Source organism: Heliangelus exortis, chromosome 2 (assembly GCF_036169615.1).
Source record: "Heliangelus exortis chromosome 2, bHelExo1.hap1, whole genome shotgun sequence".
NCBI classification, from domain to species: Eukaryota; Metazoa; Chordata; class Aves; order Apodiformes; family Trochilidae; genus Heliangelus; species Heliangelus exortis.
In genome coordinates, this window is record NC_092423.1 from 63,604,211 (window position 1) to 63,631,808 (window position 27,598).

Consider the following 27,598-nt stretch of genomic DNA (forward strand, 5'->3'; position numbering starts at 1 on the left):
AATATCATGGAATTACATCCAAAGCCATTTCTCAATACCAAGATCTCCCTGTGGGGTGCTGCAGAGATAGTAATTTTGGTAAGAGTGACAGAATTATTGTAAGTGTCAGGGAAACACTTTAGTCACTCCAGATGCCTCAGGGCACACAGGAAGACCTTGCTCTTTTGCTGCAACTGTCCAAAGACCAAGGCCAGAACAAAACCAGTGAAAATAAAGCTGCAGACTCCTTCTCTTTCGGTACACTGGCTTTATATTACAAATTAAAGAAAGAGTTAAAATAAAGGTATGGAGGAAATGGAATGCTATTATTCTGTGAATGATAGTCACAGTTGGAGATAGGATCCACCAAAAGAGGTTCAAGATGGGTGCAGTGGGGAGTGAATGGGAGATATTTGTCTATTTTCATTGTCCACTGTGGCTAGTGCATCACTGCCTGGAAAAGCAGCTGCAGGGGCTGCATCCTGTCCTTTGAGTTAAAAATACAAGAGTTACTGGCCTTAAGCAGGGGAAAAGTGCTGTAAGAGGACAAAACTGTCCTCTTGAATTCACTTTGCCCTTCTACAGACACAGAGAAAAAACTGTCTGCTAAGAGCAGGTCTTAAAGAAGTCAAGTTTCCTGCTCTCCAAACTTAACTGCCATGGAGGATATCATCTTCCCATTAACCTACACTTCTGGGTTTTGGGGGATCAGCTGGGAGACTCACTAATTTGGGATGTGCCTGTGAGGGCACAGGGGGATGTCCCTGCTGCACGCCCTGGTCCGGGCTGGCACTCCCCTGCTGCTGCTGCTGCTGCTGGTGATGGGAGCTCAATGCTTTCTGCTACACAGGAGTGGGGAGGGCTGCAGGACATTTCAAGGCCTAAGGAGGAAGGGAGAAATCGTTTGAGGAAGTGTGGACAGGAGGAAATGGTGGGGAGAAAGCAGGCAAGAGCAAGAGCCAAAGGGAAATTCATGGCCCGGTTTGAAAGGGTGAGGTAATCAATGTGCAGTTAATTCACTCATTGGCACAGACCCTGTCCCACAGCCTGTTCTGCTCTGAGTTTTAGACAAAGGCTCCACAGGAAAAATCTTAAGTTTGTGCAGGCCTTTAATGTTATTTTTTAAGGCCAGCCATGTAAACTGTGAAATGAAGAAAAGGCTTTCTCAGGTTAGTTTCTTTCAGTAACACAAACAGGGGTTTTACGTATATGAATTCCTAATCCTAGTATGCCTTCATTTTACATTAAGGAAGAGCTAACATTATGTGAATTTCCTTAAGAAGTGATGAATAAAGCAAAGGAAATTGGTGTTTCCTAAGGAAAAATCACTCATGTGCCTTCCTGGTTTTCCAGTTAGGCAACTAATGGATCTGAGCCATTATAAGTAGAAGGCATTTCAAAACACTGGTTTTATACCATGTATTTCTTTAAGTCACATCCTTGTAGATGTTCTGGTCCCTGCTGTCACAACCAATACCTGTAATATTGATTTTCTTTTTAGTGAAAGGAAACCTTCAAGCTACAGTAAACACAACTTCTCTATTTTAAGATCAATACTCTAAAAAATAAAGTTCAAATTTCTTTTTGTGCTTTTACTCTTCTATCTGTCCATTTTCTTTTATGTCTGCCTCTTGTTGCCAGCCTCAAGATGGAGGAGGCAATTGCCTGGCTTGAGTTTGAAGTAAAAATAAAATTGGAGTCTTATTCCTGTCAGATGCTAGACACGAATAGAGTCCGAAAAATTTGAATTTGAAAGTCAAGCCTATTTTATGTGATGACCATATCGAACTGTGGGGTTTATTTCATCATGGTTTTTAATTTATCTTTTGTGACTACGCAAGAATGCCCTGTCAGTTTATTTTGCTGTTAGGGGTCAGAGTTAAAAAAAAACGTTCTCTCTTTATAAGACTTAGCAGGCATATGAAAAGATAGAGCTGGGTTGCAGATAACTGCCTACATTTAATTGCATTAAAGCTACTTTAATGATAGAGAATAGAGGCCTTAGAAAAAATAGGATAACTAGGCTGCTAGACCTTTTATAAGCCTTACTGATAAAACTGGGCTGGGGGAAGTTAACTGAACATTTTGATGACAGAATTCCCAGACCCTGTGTGCTTCTCCTCTCTTTTTGTCTGGGTGTCAAGCACAGACTATCATGATGCCAAATATTTCTAGTCTTAACTCATTTTATACTCATATTTTGACGTAAGTTTTCAGCTGAAAAAAATCTCCATTTAAATTAGTTACCAATGGGACCAAGCAGAATTAACTTTTGATTTAACTGGCACATTCTTCATGTTTTTTATAGCCAGCTCCTGATAGCTTCTTTACCAACACCAATTCCAGCATGGAGAAGCCCTTGGGACTTCAAAGCATTGCTTAGTGACTGAGCAACTCAGCCAGAGATTAACCAGCTTTGCTAGAGCCTGACATGGTTTTGAAGTTTTGACAGGCCAGGTTACCTGGATGTTTTCAGTTTTAGGACAGGTTGAAATCACTGGGTGAAGGCTTATGGTAAAGTTCAGGGCATCCAGGCTGAGGTGTAGGGTTTACTTAACAATGCCTGAAAGGTCAGAAGGGATAAGATGAAGGCTGGGGACAAGGAACTTGCTTTGTAGAGAAGCATGGTGACCTCCAACCAGATACAGTACATGGCACTGGAAGCATTAAGTGTGCAGTCCCAGAATGATACCCCACTGATAACTAACATGGTACAGCCACTGCCTACACCAGACAGGCTGGAGATCTGCAGACATGGAGAGCCTCTCTGCATTGCACAGCAGACTGGCAGCAGAGCTCAAAGCATACTGGGGCTTTCTGATTCTCAGCCCAGCTGCTTAGTCATCACTCCAACTTTAATCAACTTCCAAGTGCAATGGTGAACAAAATACAGAAGCAAGTCCCACTCTTCGCTGCAGTTTCTGCCAAAACTGAACTTAGGCTACAAATCTAAGCAGCTGTGTAACTGAGAAAAAGCCTTGGGGGTAGACAGTGAAAATCCTACAGAAAGAGAGGAAAATTACAGGGGAAAGAGCCCTCTCACTGCTTTATGTAGCTGTGGGGAGATTCTGCTGATGAGAGCCCAGACTGAAAGCAAACAAATACTCCTTACACTGCCACCTTTTCCTTATGCATGAATTAATTTAAATTCAGCTTAAGATGACAAAGAGCTTTCAGATGTCATGGGAGGAGGTGTGCAGTGTCCTGACCACTCTTCATTTGCCACTAGCAGGGTCCCAGCTCTAGCTTTTGACAGCTCTTGTGTGCTGCTCTCCTGGGCTCTCTTATGAACTAGCAGTACTAATGACTAGCGTAGCCACCTGAGGGAGATTTCCTTGCTGAATTTCATTTACATGAAATAAATCTGGTTAAGATGAATGATTTCTCAAGAGCTATATTCTGTGCTGAGCACTTCTCAGGTACAGAAAGCTGTACCCTAATTGTATGCTGCTCAGCTAAAACTTTCAGAAGAAAATTTATTGGAAAATGGCAATAAAAATATCTACACTGATTTATAAAGTCTTGCTTAAGAGTTACTTCTACAGCTTCCATGCATTTCCTATATATTCAAAGGCATAAAACAAAACATGCACTTATTTTTAAGCAAATTTACAGAAGTAGTGGAAAATGCTTGAACTGTTGTGACTGGAGCTCAGTCAACCTCCCACTTGCAACCTGTGTCTTCATTTCTTCAGGTAAATCATGGAGGAGTTGGCCCAGAGCAATGAATGTGCATGTTGGACAGTCTGTGCTGGTGTAGTCAATTGTGCTTGGTCCCACGAGCCAAATGCTGTTAAGTCACACAACTATAAGCAAAGAGGCCACTACATAAATCAGGCTAGGCTACAAATTATGTTGGTAAAACAGTTGAGACTTAATTTTGTCTCAAATGGCCTGAATTATATTAGGTAAAGTTCAGATCTTTGGCTAAAGCTCTGGTGACAGGATTTGGTAAGTCCTGTCTATTTGTGTTACCACAAAAATCTCTTCCTATATGAAAGTATGGACACATCATCCAGGCTAAATCTGCTTTTTATGGGTAATCATGTGAGTGAAACTTGGTTGTGAAAATATTTATGAAAAGAAAATGCCGACAGGCAGATACACATTACTGCAATAAATGAAAAAATAAACTCTGATATGTTTTTCCAGACTAATATTTATGAAAGTTAGATATGCTGAATTTTAATGCTTAAGTAACATATCTATGCTTATGATTCAGGAAAATATGCTAGCAGGAAAATTTGCTAAAGATGGCCAGTCTATAACACAAAGTGCTCTTTAAATAATTTGCAATCAGCAGATACTAAAGATACAGGTGAGTCGGACGAGGAAAGCTTGGATGGTTTTTGCAATAAGCAAGTGGATACTCCAGCCACCTCAGAGGAATCAGAATGGAAGCACCTGAACTTGAATTTTCCTGTGCTTTTCTGCAGCAGAATATAATGATACAGATGGGCAGAGGCAAGGCACCCAGCCAGCTGTGCTAAGCATGGCAGTAGAGGCAGAAGTTTGGGAAACAAAAATAAACAGCAGAAAGTGGGATTTCCTGTTTCCAGAAAAACTGCAGACACAAAACAATCCCAAAGTGTATAGATTACATATTCTGATATGGCCAGGCATGTACTTTCTGACAAATAATAATATGATTATCATAAACGAAACACTAGACGCATTTGTCTGTTCATAACATAGAAGCTGACATTGTTTGCTCAACTGAGGCACCCACTGAGGCATCTACTGTATATACATGATGTGACAGGCTTGGCAAAATGTGGGAGGACCTTACATTAGAAATTCTGAAGCCCCTTCATCCCCGTATTGGTATTAGTTCTACCTCCCTCAAATTACAACATAAACATTATCTTGGGATTTTTCCTCCAGGTTCCAATAACATCGTGCAAATAGTCTTGGAAATGGCAGTCAACTGACAGCACGTTCTGCAGAAATCTCTGAGTTTCAAGATTACACACTGAGCTTTCTCTGTCAGTCCCGTATAAACAAACAAGTGTAATTTGCAACACCAATATAATAAAAATCCACTGATAAGTTTGGATCAAGAATTCTTAGGGCAGAAATACTTCTCCCCTCACCCTCCAGCTTTGCTCCATTTATTTCTCTGAGCTCTCCCAATACCTTCGCCCTGAAGAATGTCTGTTAAATCTCTAGTATTGTGCAATACATGCTTTGTATCTATGAAAATACTGTATGGAAATGATTGATCCATACACAGAGAATATTTTAACACCTGACTTTATGGCTTCAACCACAGCAGTTGTGTGCAGGACAGCTGCTGCTGAACATGGCTTGTCCAAGGTCCCACCAGGAATCTCTGAAAAGAGAATGATTTGAGCCAGGCTGCCCCTTGCAAACCAACAACTTATATGCAGAAAAGATATCTGAAGCATGAGATTTCATTGATGAAAAATGCCCCCAGAGGATTTTCACTTAAACACCAACAGCAAGAAGGAGCAGTGTCCACTGATTTTAACAGTTTTGCCAGTTAATTTATTCTTTGAGAAACTCAAGTTCTGCCAGGCTGATGCTCCCAGCTCTGAATTTCATGGAGCTTTCTCCACACAAGATTCAGATTAGTTTTAATATGCAAATGTACATCAACTTGCAGAAGCTTAGATGAAGATATTACAGAGTCCAATTTTGATACTGCTGCTATAATTTTAGTCCCCAGATTATAATGCTGTTGTCTGAAAATATACTTAAATGGATAATGCTCAGTATATTAGTTTCTGACTTGGTAGTTTTTGCTTTTGTTTGTTTTTTTGGATTTTTTTTTCTGTATTAATCAATACCACTTCTGCACTGTCATGAGTTGTGCACTTAAAGAAAATGATAGGACTGTAATTTTCTTTGCAATATCAGCATTATCCTGACTATACATCAAAAGAAACAAACAATGGGCGTAGTTGTAACACAAATACCGGAAGTTCCAGTCATAATGAACCAGGTATGAAAACTTCATGGTAACTGAATATTCATCACTTTAATACATTCCAGACCTATTGTGCATATTTTGTCATTGTGAATTTAGATATGAACTTCACGAGAGTTCAAGGAATATTTGTACCCAAACTTGTGATCTAGGCACATTTGTTGCTAACAGCATTAAAAATTGATCTTTATAAATACATAATCATATTTCTGTGACATGGAAACTTAAGTGGTTTGTGATCTCCTGATGTTCTTCATAAAAGGCTGCAATAAAATGTTTGGTCCTTTTCTGAAACAACCCTACTGTTGTGGAATACTTTTGACTAATATTAAAATAACACTGTTAACAGTCAAGGGTTGTAAGGTGTGTGTATACACAGAGAGCTATAGGGAAGCATGCAACCCAGTTCAGAAAAGTAGGATTGTTGTCTCCTTAAAAAGAACTGTGGCTTTTCTCTAATGCCAGCCAGTTTTCTAAACAAGTGGTTGTTTGTCTCTCCTGATGCAAGCTTTCTGTATATCCCCCAAGCTGAAGGAGAATCACAGATCCTAAGAGGACTTTTCTGTTTTAAATAGAAAATTGCAATTATTTTGGCAAATCCTGTAACTAGCAGATGGTATTACACCTACTGTTGGTCTGATATGGCTCTCAGTACACCCACCAAAGCAATTAAAGAATCACAAAATGGTTTGGGCTGGAAGGGACCTTAAAGATCACCTAGTTCCAACTCCCTTGGTATTGACAGGGATACTTCTCACTAGACCAGATTGCTCAAAGCCCCATCCAGCCTGGCCTTCAAGATTTCCAGAGATGTGGCACCCACAACCTCCATAGGCAACCTGTGCCTGCCTCACAGTGTCTTCCTAATGTCTAACTTAAATCTCCCCTCTTCAGCTTAAAACCATTATCCTTTCTGCTATCACTCTATGCCCTTGTAAAAAGTCCCTCCCCAGCAAAAAAAGTGAATGATCAGAGCCAGGCTGCCCGTTGCAAACCAACAACTTATGTGCAGAAAAGATATCTAAAGCATGAGACTCCATTGATGAAAAATGCCCCCAGAGGTTTTTCACTTAAAAATCAACAGCAAGAAGGAGCAGTGTCCAGGGAGAATCACCTCCTTCAACCTGCTGGCCACACTTCTTTTGATGCAGCTCTTTCTGTGATGGTTGTCTTTCTGGGCTGCAAGCACACATTGCTGGCTCATGTTGAGCTTCTCATTAGCCAATATTCCCAAGTCCTGCTGTTCTCAACCTGTTCTCTGCCTAACCTGGATTTTTGCTTGGGATTGCCCTGACCCATGTGCAGGACCTTGCACTTGGCCTTCTTTAACTTCATGTGTTAGCCTGAGCCCACCTGTCAAGCATACCAGCGTCCCTCTGGATGGCATCCCTTTCAGGCAGGACAGAGAGCTGTAAGCAAAGGCAGTATTTCTACTTCACTCTCCTGTAATTAAGTGAAAAAGAGTAGGGGAAAGACATGATAAGATCCCTATTGGAATGTTTGAAAACCTGAAAGCTTTTCACTAGCATTGTGATAAACCCAACTCAGAAAAACCATGATGAATTTTGTGATAGAGCACCAAATTTAACTATTTCCATCTTAATTAAAACATATGACAAGGGTTCAAGGAATAACTGGTACATGTATAGTTTTGACCAGAACTGTCATTGGTGAAACTCTCCAAGGGTTTCAGAAGTGCTTCATTAGCACTCAAGTGATCTAATTAATTATACCTGCATTATATACCACTAAAAACTGATGACACAAAACCACACCTAGGGTTTATTTTTAAAGGCCTGCCATTCTCAATCAGGAAGAACATTCAAATTGCCAAAAGGATGCCAGCTCCTGAAATCCCTTATACCTGTATGCTTGCTGAAGCAACTTCAGACTGTTAATTTATTTCCCTCCTCTAAGTCATCAGGAACAGGTTCAGGCAGCCACAAACTGCAAACAGTTTTGCTGCAGACAGAATCACTCCAGAATGGCTCACTGATGTAAACCAGCCCACAGTAGCCAGTAGAAGCAGAACATGCAATCACACACACATCATCAAAACATCTGAGATGTACTAAAACAGTTTTCTCATGATTTTCATTTCCCAGTAAGCCACCATGCAGTGTTAGAGTTTATTTTCTGACTCTGCCACAGACTGGTGCTGGCAGCACTGAAAATGGTGCCTGCCTGGTTTGTTTTTTTTTTTCATACTGACTCTTTCCCACAGATTTCCCCACATTATGAAGCCCCCTTGAGCTTAAAGCAGAATAGCAGTGACAAGCTATTCTGTCAGATCCAGTTTGTGCAGTTTCATCTGCCTGCATGTTCTCATAAAGGTCTGAAGTCATTCACAACCCAATTCCTCTGCAGAGCTCTGGCACTTCACTGAGTAATGCTTGAAAATGGCCTGGGCAACTCTGAGGTGTGAAGCAACATCCAGATATGCAAAATACAAGGAACTGTGGTGAAACTTTCAATTTCTCTTCATCTTTCTGGCCACTAAGTATCTCAGTTGCAACTAATTGGAACAGGAGTTGTCTACCTGAAACTCTTTATGGACTCTGAAAATCCTAGAGAGGAGGAAAGAGCAAATGCCTGTGCACATTAATACACAGCTGGAGGAACCACAGTATCCCTGCTGAATCACGTATGAGGAGATTGGAAGGATTAGGCACTTTCTTATAAGGTCCCAGATATCACACAACCACTTTACATCTCATTATCATCCCACCTATTTCTATATCACTAGGAGCTCTGCAAATCCAGCAGAGCTAGAGGCTTCTCATGTCTATATTTTTGGGGAGCAATAATAAAATAAGAAAAACTACCTTAAATTACTCATGTCTCATTTCATAGCTAGAAGAAGCTGAAAACAGAAACCTCCTAGTATTATGTGCTCCATTGCCTTTGCCTCGACTCAGAGTCATCCAATCCATAAATTCAATTTAAAAGAAATATAAAATATGCATATGTTTACATAACCAAGGCTAAATGTGTTCTACAAATGGGCAAGGATGGGAATGGATTTTAAATTATACGTTAAAAATAACAAGTTAAAATAAACCTGGAGAGTAAGAACTAGAACTTACACCATTTTACGCCTGTCCAGCTTGTTCCAGTTTACTAAGCTGTGTGGTATCTTTTTTATATGTATTTATATTTATTATCTGAGTAAGCTGCTCTGGATGGTTCACTCCCTTAGTTGGGTGATTACATTTTTCTCAATGCATTTAATATCAGAGAGTAATTGCTCACATCAATTGACACCTCGCATGTGCTGCCAAAATATAATTTACGTGCTACAAATCTTCAGGGTACAGATTTTTGACTAGGTTTTTAAATCTAGAAAGAGTAAAGTAAAAATGAGTGCACATAAGCATGTGTGAGTATGTAATAATCACATGAATATCTATTGGATACTTATTCATGCCTTTTTTGTCTTCCTTCCCTCTTGATTCAGCCCCTACTCTCTTTCCTCATTTGTGAGTAGTACACTGTCTGCCCTGTGCTTATCTTCAAGCACTGAGCACAGGCTCACTTCAATGTAGGAGTCAGCCTGAAAATTAAGACATGTAACTGAACAGACAAAGATGAACAGGAAGAACGATGCAGTCTGCAGCAATATTTATGCTTTTTACTTACAGTGCCAGTGTTACCCAACCTGATTGGTTTAACAGGAAATACCTGGGCATAACTGCAAGCAAAATTTGACCTGAGACATTTGGAATAAAGGTAACAAAGTACAACTTGATGTTTTGTAAGCATAAGTCAATTATTATTTGCGGCTTTGTGTTATTCAGGTGGCAATAGTGTTAACTATTTACAAAAAAAGGAAAGACTACACATAGCTCTTTTAAAGAACACTACAAAATAAAATTAAGTGAAATCTTAGCCTAGCACTGCTCTGTGGCTAGCATCACTTTAAGGCAACCTGTGCTTTGTTTATCCTCTCCTAGCTCGCCCACTGGGCTGTGAGACAGAAGACAAGCTGAGAAAATCCTGTGAGCCAAGGACCTGGCCTAAGCTGCCTGAGATACTCAAAGGCAAGTGCTTGCATGCACAGCTTTGGGCAAGGTCCTGCTGGTTGTCTCTTACAGTTTCTTTACTGTGGGAGTCATTCTCTGGGCAGATCCAGGACTTCTGCAGGCATTCTACCTGATTGTAAAAGGGCTGAAACGTGAGTGATGAACCAGCCCTTGCCTCTTGTGCACGCTTTGTCCCTGCCACGGGCAAGGTTCTCTTCTACTGTCAATGCCTGCAGTGAACACAATATCATCAACACCTGTCTGGGACAGCTCTGAAGAAGAACTTGAGACCCAACTTGCATTGTGTTGAAGAAGTTGGTGTCTGAGCTATGGATTCTCCCATGACAGAGAAAACCAAAACAAAATCCTTCAGGGGTACACTTTGAGTAATCTCAAAGCAGACAGTACTGAAAGAATGGAAAACAGCCCAGGATTTCATAAAATACAATGGACCACTGGCTGGAATGGATATCCTAAGGCATGAAAATTATCTCAGGCAGATGGCAAGACGATGCAGGTCAGCGTGCTCACATAAACCCAGGACTGGTTACAATTTTTTAGAATCTTGTCAACTGCTTTATTTATATTTCCTAGCCTAATACTTAGTGACATTTAATTAAAGTGGTGTTTGGATTTAAGCATTCCACTGCAGTACTAGCTACCCACTCAGTACGGTGCTGCTCTCGTCAGAGACACACTGATTGGGGTTTGCAAAGCACTTGCTGCTTCTCCACAGAGGGCTGATTGGTCCCATGATGCTCATGCTCTTCCTGATTTCCAGCTGTTCCATTTCATTAAGAGACAACTAAAATTGCCTCAGTGGTTTTCCTCATATTACTTTTCCACATAAGCAGTTGGTTCGATTACCATGGGGATGTCATGCAGTCAGGATGAGAGGTTGCTCTTGAGACTCTCTTCCTACACAGAGGCAGCCCCACTTCAAAAGACTTTGGGAAACACTCTTATGAGCAAGTAACAAATAGAAATGACTAAATATCTTCTGGAGACGAATGGGACCAATGCACATTTTCATTAGTGAAGCAAAGCAAAAGAAAAAATTAAGTAAACGGTGATATATAAATCAGCACTTTGTAAACAATTTCCATTTTTTTATTCAACAACATAATTTTGTTCCACAGCTATTTCCTCTAATAAATGTGCATGGACTTATTTTTTTTTTTTTGTTCTTTCCTGGATAGCATTACTTAAATTGGTCTTTTCACTAACTGGAATGCCCTGGATATGCAGCAGAAAGCCTCCTGCCTGCACCACATTTTTACTCAGGGTCATGCCCATTGTGACAGAAAGCAATGAGATTTTACCACCAAGCTTAACAGACAAAAAAGTGCTCTACATCATCTGCAGCAGGGAGGCAATGTAGTGAGGGACAGCACTCAAACACACATATAGATATTAAGGAAAAAAGTAGGACGTAAGCATATATACATAAAGGTTGTACAGAACTAGCAGGTGTTAGATGAATAGGGAGACTACCCTACTTGCTACAAATCAACTATAATACAGATCTAAGGTTCCTGAATATTACCCCTCTTTTTATCCAGCTTCTCTGCAGCACAAGAGACGTCATTAGACCAGCAGCAGGAGTACTTCACTTAGGCCATACCTTGCCACATTTGCTTGAAATAGCTATCACTTTGTTTGTGTTAATCTACAGGAGTTTCAGACCAAGGATACACACCAATTTATTCATAATATGCATATCAGTGCCATGTTTGCTCTAACACTGTCTAAGGGAGAGCTCTGCTCTTCTGGAGATACTGCTGGGTTCTATTATATAGCACAGTCCTCAAAGCTCAACTCTGTTTCTCCCGTTTATCTGTGCAGTGAACTACAATTTGGCATAATTTCAATTAGCACAGAAGGGCCATGTCTCAGCTCTTTTCCCCTCTCATTTTTCTATCCAGTGCATTCACGCCATTTACTTTTATCACTCCCCCTTCTAGGGATGCAAGAAAAGAAAGCAGACCAATATAACTCATATTGCAAGTCAGGGTATTAAAGGTGCTAAAATACACATGGTATTTCCTGGATGAAGCCATGTTACCAAGACAACAGATACCACATTCCAAAGTCACTCTCCCTCAGTGCCCGTAATTCCAGAGATAAATCCCTGAAGAACTTGGTCAAATACAACTTCTTTTTCTCAGTGGTTGTTTTGATGATCAGGATCCCAGGATGAAGATGCCATGTCTACCGTGAAAAGCTCTGAGTCAGATCCATTGAGCACACAAACCAGTGCCTAAAGACAAGGAAGACACTGTAAAATTGCTACCTCTTCACTGGCAGCTGGGGCTCAACTCTTCTGGAATCTCGGGTTCAGGCTGCAGCATGTGGGATGGCCCATGGGGTTCTGTTAGTGGTTCCCAATGGGTGGGAGGTAGAAGGAGGGGGGGAGCTGGCTTATGACCTTCTGCAAGAGAAGCTCAGCTAACCCCCTCTCAACAGATGCAAGAATCCTAACTAAAACATCTTGATCAAAATGGGAATTAGCTTTATATTTGTTAATTCAATGACCAATTTAATCTCAGCTCTGTGAGTTCAGAAAGGTGCAACACTATGACACAGCTCAGATTGGCCTTGATCTAAAAGCCACTCAAATGAAGGGAGTTAAGTCAGTCTCACAACCCTTGCAGTGAATTCAGAAAATAGACTAATCTGTTAGACTAACAAATGGGGAGATTTTAATTGGTTTTGTCAGCTACTTGCAGCACATTTTAGCCTGCAGGAATGTTGTCTGCACATTAATGCCAGAAATACCACAGCAGTACTAGCCTCTCATTTCAGCACAATGCCTTTGCAGATTCAGATGCAAAAAGTTAACATCAATATTTAGAGGTACCCATTCCAAACTACAAGCTTTCTGGAGCATAAACATCACATCTAAATAAAAGATAGTGTATGGAGTTGGTAACTACAAAGGACGAGTATATGTGCTAGAGCTCCTGGCATCAGTACTGCCAATCTGAGGGTCTCCTGTGTTATGAAAAACAGTGGACATCTGACTGACTCTAGGGCCAGTTTAGAGCCATCACTAATTAAGAAGAGTACATGTCACTGCATTCTTTTATTTTATAGATCAATACACATGACTTTTCTGTAATGATTTTCACTTTTTTCCTGAACAGGGTTCTGCAAACTATAAAGACGTGTGCTATATACTGGGGACTACATATACCAAGAAATACTGTAAGCATATAGTAGTAGGGACTCAGATTCTACCTTCCCCTCCTATACCTCTGCAGAGAGACAGATGCAACAAGGACCAGAACGTGGCAGGGGCCCATGCAGACTCAGTGAATTATATGATTGTGGTGGAAGAAAACCATTCTCCATAGGTTCTGCATGGATTTAGGTCATTGCAGTACACCCATTCCTGGTGATGGTAGTGGGCTGAGAGCTCTTCATATATTAATTACTTCCAGTCAGAGGAAAAAAGAAGCTGTAGCTAAAGCTGAATGAGACTACAGAGATAAAGCATTATAATTATCCTCTAGTTAATAAGTAAATAAAAGCTATAAAAGATTTACAGTCTTTCAATTATCAGATCATCATTGCAACATCTGTGCAGTAGCAGGAGATTTACAAATGGCAAGGGTTATGGTGGGCATTCACCTCACCCTTTTCCACAAGAAAAACAAGTAGATCATTTACTTATTCTACAATCAAGATACTCCTTGCCTTTGACATTGTTCTTTACTAGATAATTAAGACAAAAATGTGACATTTTCAATACTATTAATCCAAGGGCTGAGTAAGACACGATCTGAAGAATGATTACTGAGGTTTGTGCCCCACTAAGATCAAATATTCCAAAATGTCACTTTTTTGCATAACTCAGAATTTTAGATCTTGGCTGATTTAATGTGCTTCCTAACCAACAGGACAGAATGCAAGTTCTTGAAGATAAACCATAAAGATATAACCATTTCCAAAGACATTATCCCAGGTAACCAGGATGAGGACGGCCAAAGCCTGGCTCATTATGAAATCTACTGGAATACTGAGGAAACCCACTTTCACTTATCAGCAAGCAAGGTGTACCAGACAAACAGTTCCAGGTGCCACTGTGCAGTCTCTGTACAAACCTCAAGACCAACTAGAAAATCATAAAAACTTTTGGGGAAGTTGTCATGCCTCTGTTCCACACAGCCTAACACCTGCCCTCTCATCCTGCTTTACAGAGAAACACCCAGCTTCCCTAATAGTTTCTTCTTTCATTGCCTACAGAGAAACCTCCTTCTCTCTAGCTCAGGGGGGTCTGATCCAAACCCAACAAATGCCTGGAGAGTGCCATTCACACCTTGGCTGACACAAAGGGGTTTTCCACCTGGTTTACAGCTGGAGCTGTGAGGTGGTGCAGAAATCATGCTACAAGGAAAACTGAAATGCTCAGTGGGACAGTGCTGTTGCATTCAGGATTGCCACTGCACCTCCAGAAGTGGCTGCCATGATTGCCTTTACTGTTCTCTCCTTTTTTTGACTTGTTGCTCTTCCCTACACCACTGGAGCATGGGGCTCACTTTGGAGTGCAGCTCACGAAGGGTTTCCAATTTTAAAAAGGGAGAAAAAGCTTCTTGCTTTTCTGATGAAAATACTGTAACTATGATACAATTAGTTACAGGCAAATACACTTGTTAAATTTTGCTAATTCCTATCCTCCAAATAACACCATGTCAGTAATACCTTCTCCTTCCCAACTCTTTTTCAAAGGAAATGGAAAGGTGAGGACACACAAGGATTCTCCAATTATAAAGTCCCTGATTATTTCCATAGACAAATTCTCAGAAGTTCCATGTCCTGATCCATGCCTTTTTAAGAAAGGTACATTTGATGAGAGGTGTTCCTCATATTTTGGAGTCAAGACTGATGTTGTTAAAAGATGCGAAACCCAAACTCATTGCCCAGTCTGAAAAAAGAACAGCTGAGGTATCCTTTTCCAGCCAATGCCTAATTTCTCCCACATATTCCTATTTCTAGCAGCAGTAGCAACTTTCTTGCATTAATCTGCCCTGGTTGACAGTTTGACTGTTTCTAACTTTGGTGGCAGGAAAAAAGACCATGCATTTATTATGTTTCTAAAGTTCAGAGAAACTGGAAGGCTGGTTACACAAAATTGACTCAAATTGCCAATCCTAGACTTGTGAGTAAACAGCAAAAAACCCAGGAAGGAGCTACCCATACAAAATCAGGTTTCCTAACTTCTCTTTCTCATGGAATCATTGAGTTGTTTTTCCCCACAACTATAAACCAAAATCCTCCACATGAGATGATGTACAAGAAGCTAGGGAAAAAAACCACTACCACTTAAGCATATGTAAACTTCAGTCCAAATGCCATCTGAATATTTCACTCACAGCTAGCTGCATATTATTTTAACTGATGTTTAATCTACCTATAGCACATTTTCTCATGAGATATGAAATTGGAAGGAATGCTACTATGACTACTTAATACAAGCTTGATCCTATGCCCATGAAAATCAGAAAGAATCCAATGATCTTTTCTACAGGGCTTTCTATCAGGTCCACAAAGCACACAGGGGGACTTTTGAAAACGTATGTGCCAGCATAGAAGCTTAAATGCAGTATTGATTCCTGATGACAGTGATAGAAAATTCATGGGCTTCAAAGTATCTTGAGACAAAACTTGAATATAGAAGACTGCAAGGGTGAGTTCTGAGTATACGTGTGCATCCTGGAAATCTTTTGGCCCATTGGCACAAAGCTTACTACTGCAAAGAGTTGAGCACCCACTGAGTCCCAAGGACTTCTTTCTCAGGAAGGAACCTGTGCTGCTAGCAGCAGTGTTCATGGTCTGTCTGTATGAGCAAAGGCTTCTGCTGCTCAGCAGCTGCCTGCCAGGCACCCTGCACCCAGTGAAGTCAGGGGAAGAATTCAACAGCTTCAGCAGGAAGAAAATCAAACTCATTGTCAACCACTTCCAGCACAAATGCACATCACTGCCTTCAGACAACAGCACAAGCCAGGCACTCCTTGGACCTTCCTCAGACTCCTGCTTGTGTTCAGATGCTTCTTCAGTTGTCAGCCCCATACTACTTTTAACTAAGGAATTAATGAAGAGCACATGGAGACTTTGAGCTCCCTGAAAAGCACAGGGAGGTGAGGGATTGGCATTTTGAGGCCCAAACAGTAGCTAGTGGCAAATATAAACTCCCTAACAACTTCTCTTTTAAAATAGGTACATTATCTTGTTGGTTAAGTTGAAAAAGTATCATTTGCTACAGCAAAAGGATGATTTGTACTACCTGTTTTGAAAAACAGAACTCTTTGTGACTGTGTATCTACATGGAGAGATATATAAAGAGAGCTCTGAAGATACAAAGGACTGAGGGTTATTTATCAAATCAAAACCTTTCTAAGAGGAACTCTTAAAAACTCAGCTCTGCTCCTTCAAAAATCTACATGAACATATTCAGCTACAAAATAAGGGACTGAGATATTCCATTTTTCAGCATCGACTCATATACTTACTACTCTAGCAATAAATAAAAGGAATACTGCATGATGTTCAGTGTCATGGATCTATTCTACCATTGCTTTTATCTAAAAGTGTGGGACATCCCATAGATAATAAACAACTTGGATGCAGTTAACAACAGATAGTATTATATCTTTGGCCTACACACAAAAATGGAAACCAAAGTAAGTTTTCTTTTTAAGTACTCCAGTCTTCTTTATACAGACAGCACGCTATAGAATTGAAACATTCCTCTAAAAAATTGGTTTCAAGAAAGTAAATTAAAAATAGTCAGAAAATTGTTAAATTTCCTCAAAATAGAGAGTTTAATTTTTAGTAACAATTTGAGATTTTTTTACAAGTCTTTTTTCTAAAGTCACATGGGGGGGGTTTAATAGTCCTTTTTATTACTTGCATCTAAGATAGTCTCTTAATTACTTGAATTAGTGAGCTGCAGTTCTGAAGAAACTCTACAGATGCACAGATTGACCACAAAAAAAGAGCCTTGATGAAATTGCAATTAAGTCCTGCAATACTCGGCATGCAATAATCTATAGGTATTGTTCACTTTTGGAAGAGAGCAAAAACAGCTGTTCTTCCTTACATGCTCTAATCCCCATATCAGGCTTCTTTTGCCTAGTCTGCTCTCACCTAACAGATCCTCTAGATCCCATTTCTTGCAGCAGCTAAAGTTACCTGACTGACTCTCTCCTGCACAGTAGCTTCTGTGGCCACTTACTTGGGCATCCAGAAAAACCAATCTCAATTATGTACTTCAAGGAGGATCACCAATGCCACACCAAACATTTGTGTGGACATTTTAGCTCCAAACTTAACAGGCCTTAATGAATTTAAAAAAATGAGTGAATTTATGAATTGAGTAACATCCACCCAAGGGTTTATATATTTATATATAATAAATATATAAATATTTTAAATATTTATATAAATATTTATTTAATTTAAGTTTAAATAATTTAACTTAGGATGTATAAACAAGCTCTACTATAAACAAGACTTACACCAAGATTTATAAGAAATACTTCTTCACCAAGCTGTCTTTGATTCCCAATTTGTAATCTGATTCCCAATTCACAATCTGATGTTTCCTATCAAACCTCCATACACAAGCCAATTCAGTTTCTCTTTCCAGTAACTATTTATTATTTCTCAACATATTATAGCCCCATGAGCCCTGTAAACAGCTCATGCAGCTAATGTTTTTTTGTCTGGGTGACCACCCCTCGTGTTTCTGATCCCAACGGACACGGGATTCTCATCCCTTCTGCCAATACTCTATACATCTAGCTGTACATGGCTTTTTAATGCAGTTCACAGACATGGAAACAAAAGGCTGCTACTGTCATTAAAAAATCCCATTAGAGTCATTGGACTGCATGTTGACATTACTATACCAACCTATTTCCCAATCACAGCACGGGTCAGATATCAACTGGGTCACTGATACAGTCAGGCACTGGCCTCAGGGATTCCTGCTCCATTTCCTCCCCACAGCAAACACCAAGCAGGAGCAAAATGGCATTCTAGGAATAAAACTTCCTGAACAGCGCTTCCCAGTGAAGGCATCCAATGGCTTATAGCATCTCACAGGCATCTAACATCTAACAGAAGGCATCTACAGCTGCTTTCAGAGACTACTGGGAATGAATCACATTCCCTCTGACCAAAAAATGGTGGAACCGGTGGAGCCACCGAGCAGCCCTCCCCAGCTGAAGCCCCAGGACTCTGCTGAATCACAAGACATGTACCTGCACAAGATGGATTACTGATTAATGACAAATTTCCTCAGCAATATTCAATGGCAGTTACTTTGATGGAATAATATAAATTACCTCGGGCAGGAGTTACTTAAAAAGCAGGATCCTGTGATCAGCCAGCAGCATTCTGCTGAAATGGACCTGCAAGCTTTTTGTGTCCCTGGGATAACTTGGTCCTACAGCTGCCCACTATTGCACAGTCTTTGTTCTCATCACTGAGCAGATGTCTTGTGGCTTCACGTCACTATGAAGCATTGTTATTTTACCCAGCATCTTTAAAAAGGGGGCTGAAAACCTGAAGAACAAAAGCCAACAGTCTGAGAAATACTAATTAATTTCCACAGTTCGAATGCAATCTAAAAATAAAAAGCAGCTTCGATGCCTTTTTGTTGTTAAATGAAAGCATTCTGAAATAATCTGTAAGGACCCAGTCTGAAGAAGACTGTACGTTCATGAGTCATGGTAATAGCAGCTGAAGATATGCAACAATTTTTTACACAAGAATGAGCTTCTTCCAAAGATGCTCGTTTCCCCTCCCCCCCGACCAGATATTCCATTATTGTTGATTTGTTGCTAAAATACTTTTAAAAACATTTCTAGTGAATGATGTTCTCTAATCTATATACCATGCAGAAGCTTATGCTATTAACAGCAGCTATTTTTCAGTCCTCAGAATTTGCTATAAAATCATCAATGGATTAATTGTATTATTAGATTAACAGGAATGCATTACTGTAGAATTACGTTGCAGTAATACTGTTTGGGCAGCTTCATATAATCTTCACAGCAGCTGGAAATGCAATTAGCATAACAACCAAACAGCCCCATTAAATGTCCCTTTTCCTGTAGGAAGGGACACATTTAAGGGCCTCACCTCACATGCTCCATTAGAGCTGGCATGGGGTTAGAATAATTCCAAAAGGCATTTTTCAGTCCAGCTAAGCAAAGTCCACTTCTTAAACCCTGGAAATGTTCTGCAGCAGACTTCAGGAAGACACAATGATGCTGCTCTGTAGTGGAATATGTGCTCCCAGGGGAGCGATTATATTCCCCGTTTTTGAACCAGGAGCTTCTGTTTGGCAATTCAAGTATAAAAATAGACACATGCTTTAACTTCCTTCTGCATGAAAACCTGATCCGCAACTTCCATATGCATCTGAATTCTTGTTATCTTAAAATGACAGATCTAAAACCATTCCTAAGTCCAGCAATAAAGAAACAAACATCACCCACTGCTTTCCATTTCTATGAAGTACTTTCTGTGCCATAAGCTTTGGGCTGGTTATCTCATTGCATGATTGAAAATTATCACTGGCTTTAAAGATTTGTGTATGATAGGTTCCCCAGCAGCAAGCAGATACACAGACTAATTTAATTTGCTCTATAGAAAGGTAAAAGATCAATTTATTAAAAAGGTTACTTATAATTTTACATGAATTCTGGCCAGCTTCTCAAAACATTGAGAAAATTCTAGTGCATGTAAAAAGAAGCTATGGACAACTGAATTTAACTCTACAATACAATCTTCCAAAAGTAAGAAGACAGCAAGTGTGCTATTTTGGAATGATACAAAAATAAAACTGAATATGGATTCTAAGTTTTTATTTAGTCCTTGAGCTCAAGTAACGTGGTATTTCAGCAGACTTCAAATCAAAGCAGACTTTTTTCCCTATCTGGTTACTTTATACTTAGAATTCAGATTTTTAGCTATACTTGTTAATACCTAACTCAAATTTGAAACAGAAATGTAAACTTGAATTAAAACTCTTCCAAGATTCACCTAGAAAACACTGAAATATAATATGCTTATTTCCTGGTATGTCCTTCAGATAAAGGTCTTGCTTAAGTCAGTGTGCATTCATGAATAGCCCAAGTTCCTGCAAAATGGTGTTTTCTTCAAAGAATGATGATTTGCACCTCCCTCAAAACCCCCCGCAAAGCAACATTTGGTAACTCTAAAAAGGGGTTGCATTGCTTTTTTTTTGTACAAAACTGGAGCTCCTTTTTGGAAGGCAGGAGTAAGTTTTACATCAGTACCAATTCTTTCACCCACAGTCTTGACAAAGATCAGTGATTTTCATCACAGCCTTAATGCTCTATGAGCTGCCCCAGCATAGCAAAAATATTTGTCTGTGACCAAGCATCCATATTGCCTGCTCACTGTCTTGCACCAAAAGGGCTATTGGAGATACTACTTAGTCAGATGAACAGGCTTTGCCATGGGTGAGAACAAGACTCTGGGGTATTTCAGGCTTCAGGGCAACTTCAGACCCAGCTACACTTTAGGAGAGACCTCTCTTTCTCAATGAAGAGTCAGAATTCTTTTTCCAAGTCATCAGAATAAGAAGCTGAAGGAAGAAAAACTATAATTACCTCAATTCTCCATACTTGGATATAGTCTTCCCTGAAATTATAGGAAGAATTGTAACTGAAATATTACTACCTTTCTCATGGGATAACAGTAGTTATTAGGTAAAATTCAGGAGCACAGAACAGGACCATAAAGTGTTTTAAAACAGTTATCCTTGTTAGCCAATGATCCAAACAAAACCCATGCCAAAGTACAGGCTGAAAATTAGACCTTTGCGGATAGATAGCAATAACTTGGTAGGCACCTGGAAAAACCACCCGAAATCTCCCTCCCCTAAGCTGCCCCTCCAAAGGCATGGGTAAGGGAAGGAACATTTGCAGGCTGTGCTTCTCCTTTGCTTCCCTAGGCAAAGGTATTACCCAAATAACACAACTAGTTTAACAGTCCCAGAACTTTATATGAGAAAAAAGGAGACAACCATTGGCAAAGTAGTAGGGAGTAGGAAGGTTCAAGAGCAGCACCGGCAGCACATTTTGCAATTTCTTCCAACTGGAATATTCTGGAAAGCCAAGTTCAAAATATTTACCTATTGTAGTTAGAAATAATCGGCAGCAGGAATAAAATTATCTTTGGATGGTTTATGAACAGCAGTTCCTCTAAGTGCACAGATTTACCACATTTTGTTTTTTTCATATTATTCAACAGAAACATAGAAAGTCCTTGCCTCCAAGTGTTGCCAAATTTAAACAATCCCTCTTCTGACTGAGAAGCTTAACTTATATAAACACATTGGCATATGAATTTTTACAGAGCACTTTTTTAAAAACTGTGGTTGGAAAAAACAAAGCACTGAGGCTTAGCAAGTGAAAAAAAATAGCACCTGAGTATAAAGAATGGCTGCTTTAATACAGGTTCTGGGAGAGGGGCAGCTAAAGCTTGCATTAATGGATTTTGTTTTGGCAGTCTTTATTTTCTTAAAATGGCTTGAATGAAAGTAGATGGAAGAGCATGTATGCCCTCCCTAAAAAGCCAGCTGAAAACCCCTAGATGCTCCTTTCTGTGGCACTGCCTGCACTACTGGGCTTCCATCTTTAGATCCATTGCACAGTTACTCCAGTTAAACATTAACTGCTAGGAAGAAAATACTTTAATTCTCTGTACATACAACTATCCTTTGCTTTGGTCCTTGGGCAGCAGATCAACCCATGAATCTGCCCTGAAAGTACTACTGCCCCAGTCTCCCCCTGGCTCATCCTGACTGGCCTCTTGGCTCTTCTGATATCCTGGTCTACTTTGTTATGCCTGTCTCTATCCCATAAAACTTGCCAGTCTTACACCTTGAGATGGGTTCCTGAACCTCTACAATTTTACACTTAGCAAATGAAGATTTAAATAAACCAGGAGCAGGTCTTCTCTCCTCAGGAGGGCAGCCCAACCATGAGGCTGGCAGGTCACTGTCACATGTTTCTTTGGCCACAGGACAGGAGGTGGTTGGCTACATCACCTACAGGTTTTAGGGATGGGTGCTGTGGCTCCAGAGGACTGATCCATCCTCACTGCCTTGTGGAAGAAGTAGGAGGAGAATCTGGGACATGAATGAAGGGAGATTTCAAAGTACCTTGGAGGAAAGACTGAGTTCAGCAGATTTCCTTTTCTGTCTTTAGTATTACTGATTGTCTCAGACAACTTGGTAATAGAGCTGATGTGGAACTTTCTTCTGACATTGGACTTTCTCTGCCCATTGTACAGGGTGCCTATGTACCTAAACCAAACATTGCTGAAAACCCTTGACTCTCCTACTTACAGCTGAGCTTTCTATACACCACTTAATTTCTCATCATCTCTTCTCATTCAAACCAGTTTCCTTCAAGTACAAGTTACATGCTTCCCTCTCCCCTCTGCCTGAGCACTGCAACTCAGGGAGTGAGGATGGGGGGAGACAGATGTACCAATTCTTCTCTTTACAATGAAGGTCACCAGAAAAGTGAAATGGTGAAACAAGACATTTTTCCCTATTCAGGCTACTGCAAGCAGTTGAAACTTTTTTTCCCTGAAATGTTGCAAGCAGTTGACTCTTGATGAATACAGTGATAAAAAACTTCAATAATATTTCAAGTAAGACCAGAACTCATCTTCCCTCAGGCTTCTTTATTTCAGAAGCATCTCCTTCTCCAAAACATTGCCAGGAAATGACATTTCACTAGCATGGGTATGGCACTGCAATAAAACAACAGGAACTGCCTCCAAATTCACATCAAAACGAGCACAAAATCAAGGTATTAAAAACAATGACAAAGGACTGGCTAAAGAGACAGTCAGCATTCTCTCCTGCTATCTGCTTTGCTGATTCCAAGAGAGCCCAGCGTGGCTTTAAAAATCTTGTGCATCCTGCAAGAGCCATCCCAGCTGCATCCAGCCAAGAAAACATACTCGGGCAAAGATAATTTACTGTTTCTTCCTAGCTTCTTCTTCCATGAAACTGCTCCTTATCAATTATAAGAAACGGCCCCATCAACTGATATGATTTTGCCATTTAGAAGTTTGTCTGTGCTCCTGAAGCTGGAGTTGTCAGCTTTGTCACACTGCTCGTGGCCAAGAGGGGCTCTCAGCCCTCTGTGGTAATAAAGGTTTCCACACGTTCTGTTCAAGATGAAATTTTAGGTGAGTTATAAAAATACACCACGGTTTTGACTACTGCTGATTTTTTTTTTTTTAACAATGTGGTTGAATTTAATTTCTTTGTGTAACTCCCTGTATATATAACTTCACCACCAGGGGTGTTTATGTTGTACTGTGGGAGTTTCAGTGTCCATCAAAGAACTTTCATTAGGACCTTCTGTGGCAAAATTATTTGCAGTCCTAACAGTAAAAAAAGCTTTGTGACGAGAGGAGCTTCACTTCTGTCTAGAACAAGGATTTCTGTGAGAACTTGTAAGTGTTCCTGCTGTGGCACACTGGCATTCTTCACACAGTGTAATTAATCTCCCTTCCCATTTGCTCTGAGATTTGAGCCTGTCCATAGGTGGAGCCCATCTGTCACTCATGGTGCATGTCTCAAACAACCTTCTTAATACTCCACCTGCCAGCAGAAGAGGTGGCTCAAATCAAAGCCCAGATACCATCTCACCTGACACTTACAATTTGCAACAGCAGGCCACCCCATGGCATCTTTTCTACCTGTTCTGGTCACTCTGACAAAGTACTTAATAATGATGCTAAAAGACAGACCAACTACAAGGCATTAGATGTCTATTGCAAAACCCACGACTGTCCCTTTCATGACTAAGCACCAATCTTCAATCTTTCTGCATAGTCCCTACAGGAATATCAGAACCAACTTAACCTACAAACATATGAAGTATATGAAACATTGTTTTCACCCTCTGCTTATCAGTGACGATACAGGAATGAAGGTGGAGGACGCAGGGCTTGTTATGCTCCAACATCATGACACAACTTTTGGTATGCTGAAAGGAACCATATATAATAAACACAACATTAAGGTCCTCCATCAGTCAAATTACAGGTTTTCTATATCATCCCATGCAATTATCAAGTGTCAGAAAGTAATTTTTCCTACTACATAAAAGGCTATTTTGCCTACTGACCATTAAACTAAAGCATACATCTCTGAATAAATTATAAGAGCTTTTAGCCTGACATAGATATGGATACAAAATGTTAGCACTTGGAAATCTCAAGAAAAGGGCAACATTTCAATCACAAGTATCAGCCAGACTCTCTCTTTCTTCCCGTTCTCTACCAGAAAAAAAATCTCAGTAATTTCAAAAGAAGTTTCAAGAGATAAGGTCCTGTTTCTTGATCCCTACCACTTGCAACATTTAAAGTAACTGAATCTATTTTTGCAGTAAACAGAAGCCTAACAAAATATTGTATTAGTATTTATTTTTTTATAATTACTGGTGTTCCATGCAGGTGGGAAAGGTTGGTTGCATGCCTGTAGGACACTAATGGGAAATATTTTTTTCTAAGCATCACATTTATCAGTGCACTAGAAGAAAATAAGCCTGTATTACGAAGTTTCATGCTGGCTCTCATTATGCCACCTCATGAGCTTGTCTTTTGATTTATTATAAAAATAAAATATATTTTCTCAGTGAGATCAGAGGTATTAAACGAGAGGTCATGCAAATGCTGGCAGAAAACCTCTAGTTTTCCAGTGCAAAATCTTTTGTATTACACATACTAGGTTCAATTAATACTGATGATTGCCAGGGTAGTCTATTAGGATCCTGGTGGATTCCTATTCCTCAGGGTAAGGAATGATGGAAACTGTGGGGTCTCCAGCTCTGGTACAGCCCAGAAGTAAACCTCCCCCTGTGTTTCCTGCAGGGTGCTCAGTGAGTTGACACCCTTGTCATTTTTGCTGCAGTTAGTAGCAGGGGAGCTGACAAGAATACCAATTTTGCAGAGCAGCTGCAGGATACTGCTAGCTTACTAGAAATGAAAACTTCTTTAAAAAAAAAAAAAAAATTCAGCTGAGATCAAACTGGGTACTGCAATCAACTAACATTCTCTACAACCTGGAGACTCAGCTTTTAAATTACTTCTTCAGACTCTGAAGTCCCTTTTACTGGGAGAGTTATCTGCTGTTACACCTGGTAAATCTTCCTTCTCCTTTGAGAAAAGGAAATACATGTTTTTACTCTGGTTTTAATCACTGTGTAGTTTCCAAATGCTTCAGTAAATGGGGCAAATCTATGTAACACTTGTAATGCCCAGAGCAGACTACGCAGGCATATTCAAGGCAGCTAACCCATTTGTCTAACAAGATGGAAAAAACATGCAAATAAATACTAGGCAGGCATCTGCAGCTCATAATATGTCCTGAACTGCTGTGGTTATCCTCTTAGTTGTAACCAACTAACTCAGCATGCTAGAACTAGCTCCAAAGTAGTTGTCACTAGAGAGTCCACACATATCTGCAAGAGCTACACAGTTTTCATGGAAATTCTACTACACTGCACTACGGTTATGACTGATACATAACATGAAAGATGAGCCTTTTGTTTTGAAGAAACATGTCTTTTTTGGTGACAGCAGCTTCTCAGCTGTCAAGTCAAAAATTACAATCATCAGTCAGAGCAATACAGCCAACTATTCCAGATCATTAATCTCTGCCTGACAGATCAGGGGGCAGCTTAAACACTACAGAGTAAAGAGCACCTTGAGATATGAACCCAGAAAACTCTGATTCTGCATTTAACCTCATGCAAGAATTTGCACTTAGATAAATGAGACTTCCTGAGCAACAGAGGGCCATTTTCATGGGTACAGGCTTTGGGGTGCCAGAACATACAGTCAAGTTTTGCCTAAAAGCTTCTGCTGTGCAATGAATCAGAGAGCAACTGGGCTGTAACTCAAGCCACTTCTGGCACTTAAAGGAGAGAGAGATCCTCACTGCTTTCTTTCTAGTTTCAGTGAAAACAACAAAAAATCAGAAGAAAATACATGTTTTTTCACAGACAGTCCAGGCTCAGGACTTGCAAAACCACATGGAGTAATTATCAGTCATTGTGGAAGAACAAAGAAAAGAAAACTTCTAAATAGATCACAAAGCTTGAAAACAAACACATCAGGTACAAACTTCTACCATGCGCATCACTGCCTGCATCCCGCATTCTTCCTCAGACCAATATACATATATATATTTTTTAATTATTCATACTTATTTTTTAAATAAAAAGTCTTAAAGCAGGAGCACTAGAAAGCAATGGCAGAAGGAGAGGGTGTGGCAGAAAGAGGGGTTTGTTTTTCTCAGAAAACAAGTGACACATCTTTCCTGTCCAATGGGACAAATAATTCATGGTTATGCAAGTTACTCAACACAATGTCAACTCCTTTGTCACATATTTTTCTTGCTGCACTATTAACACTTTTAAGAGTTTCAACACAGCTAAATCCTCCACTAGCTTTATCTTTTTCATATTCCCATTTCCTCTCCCCATAATCTGCCAAATCAATGTAACAAGATTTCTTCTGGGTTACCTTTAGGTATAGTAGCAGGACCTGCATATACAGCTTTGGTGAGCTACTGCATTAATTGCAGTGTACCCAATGTGTCATTTTGTTTTTTTTTTACAAAATCATGGAATTGTTTAGGTTGGAAGGCACCTTAAATACCATCTAGTTCCAATCCCCTGCCATGGGCAGGGACACCTCCCACAGGACCAGGTTGCTCCAAGCCCCATCCCACCTGGCCTTGAACACCTCCAGGGAGGGGGCAACCACAACTTCCTTGGGCAACCTGTGCCAGCATCTCATCACCTTCATAGTAAAGAATTTCTTCATAATGTCTAACCTAAATCTCCCCTCCTCAAGTTTTAAACCATTTCCCCTTGTCCACTTCCCATGCACCCCTGTAAAAAGCCCTACCCCAGCTTTCCTGTAGGCTCCCTTCAGATATTGGAAGATTGCTATATATATAAAAACTAGTAACAAACATCTTTTAGCATCTGATAAATGTCTCTAAACAATGCTTCAGCAAACCTTAAAACACCTATAAATTAGGGCTGCACTACAAATTCACAACATTGCTGAATAGCTTCAGATTAACAAACTAACCCGATCGTGACTGTTACCTGCTGAAGTGTGCTTAAATTTCTCACTCTTCTTCTTCCTCCATTTCCAGGGCTTAAAAAGTCTTCCAAGAGTGGCAAATTTGCTTCTTCTTCTGATTGGAGGCGTGTGTGTCCCAGGGACTAGGGAATCTGAACGCATTGCAGCCAGTCTCTCCACTTCCTCAGCTGTAGTTTCAGCAAGAAAAGAAGAAAAAAAAACAGGAGGGTAGTGAAATAAATGCTTTAATAAATTATCAGAGAACCCTACAGATAACAAAAATTTTCTATAGTTACAGAGATGAATAAAAAGGGGAAAAATTTTAGTCTTTGTCATTTTAACATTATTTTCTTTAATTGCAGCGGAATCTATCATGTACTGTGAAGATCAGTATTAACAATCACATTCAACATAAAAATGGATCATTATGATAGCAAAGTTGTAGTCTTTAATAAGTTTTTCAGCATCACACTAGACATCA

At 40.0% G+C, this 27,598-nt stretch overlaps 1 protein-coding gene across 3 annotated transcripts in view; it reads right to left on the reverse strand.

The window, feature by feature from the left end:
* PHACTR1 (phosphatase and actin regulator 1) overlaps positions 1-27,598 on the reverse strand; it is a 297,876-nt gene that overhangs the window by 99,311 nt on the left and 170,967 nt on the right. For all 3 annotated transcript variants that reach the window (XM_071736427.1, XM_071736425.1, XM_071736426.1), the window contains one exon: positions 27,141-27,305. In XM_071736427.1, coding sequence (XP_071592528.1) covers positions 27,141-27,305 — 165 coding nt within the window. The remainder of the gene's footprint in view (positions 1-27,140; positions 27,306-27,598) is intronic.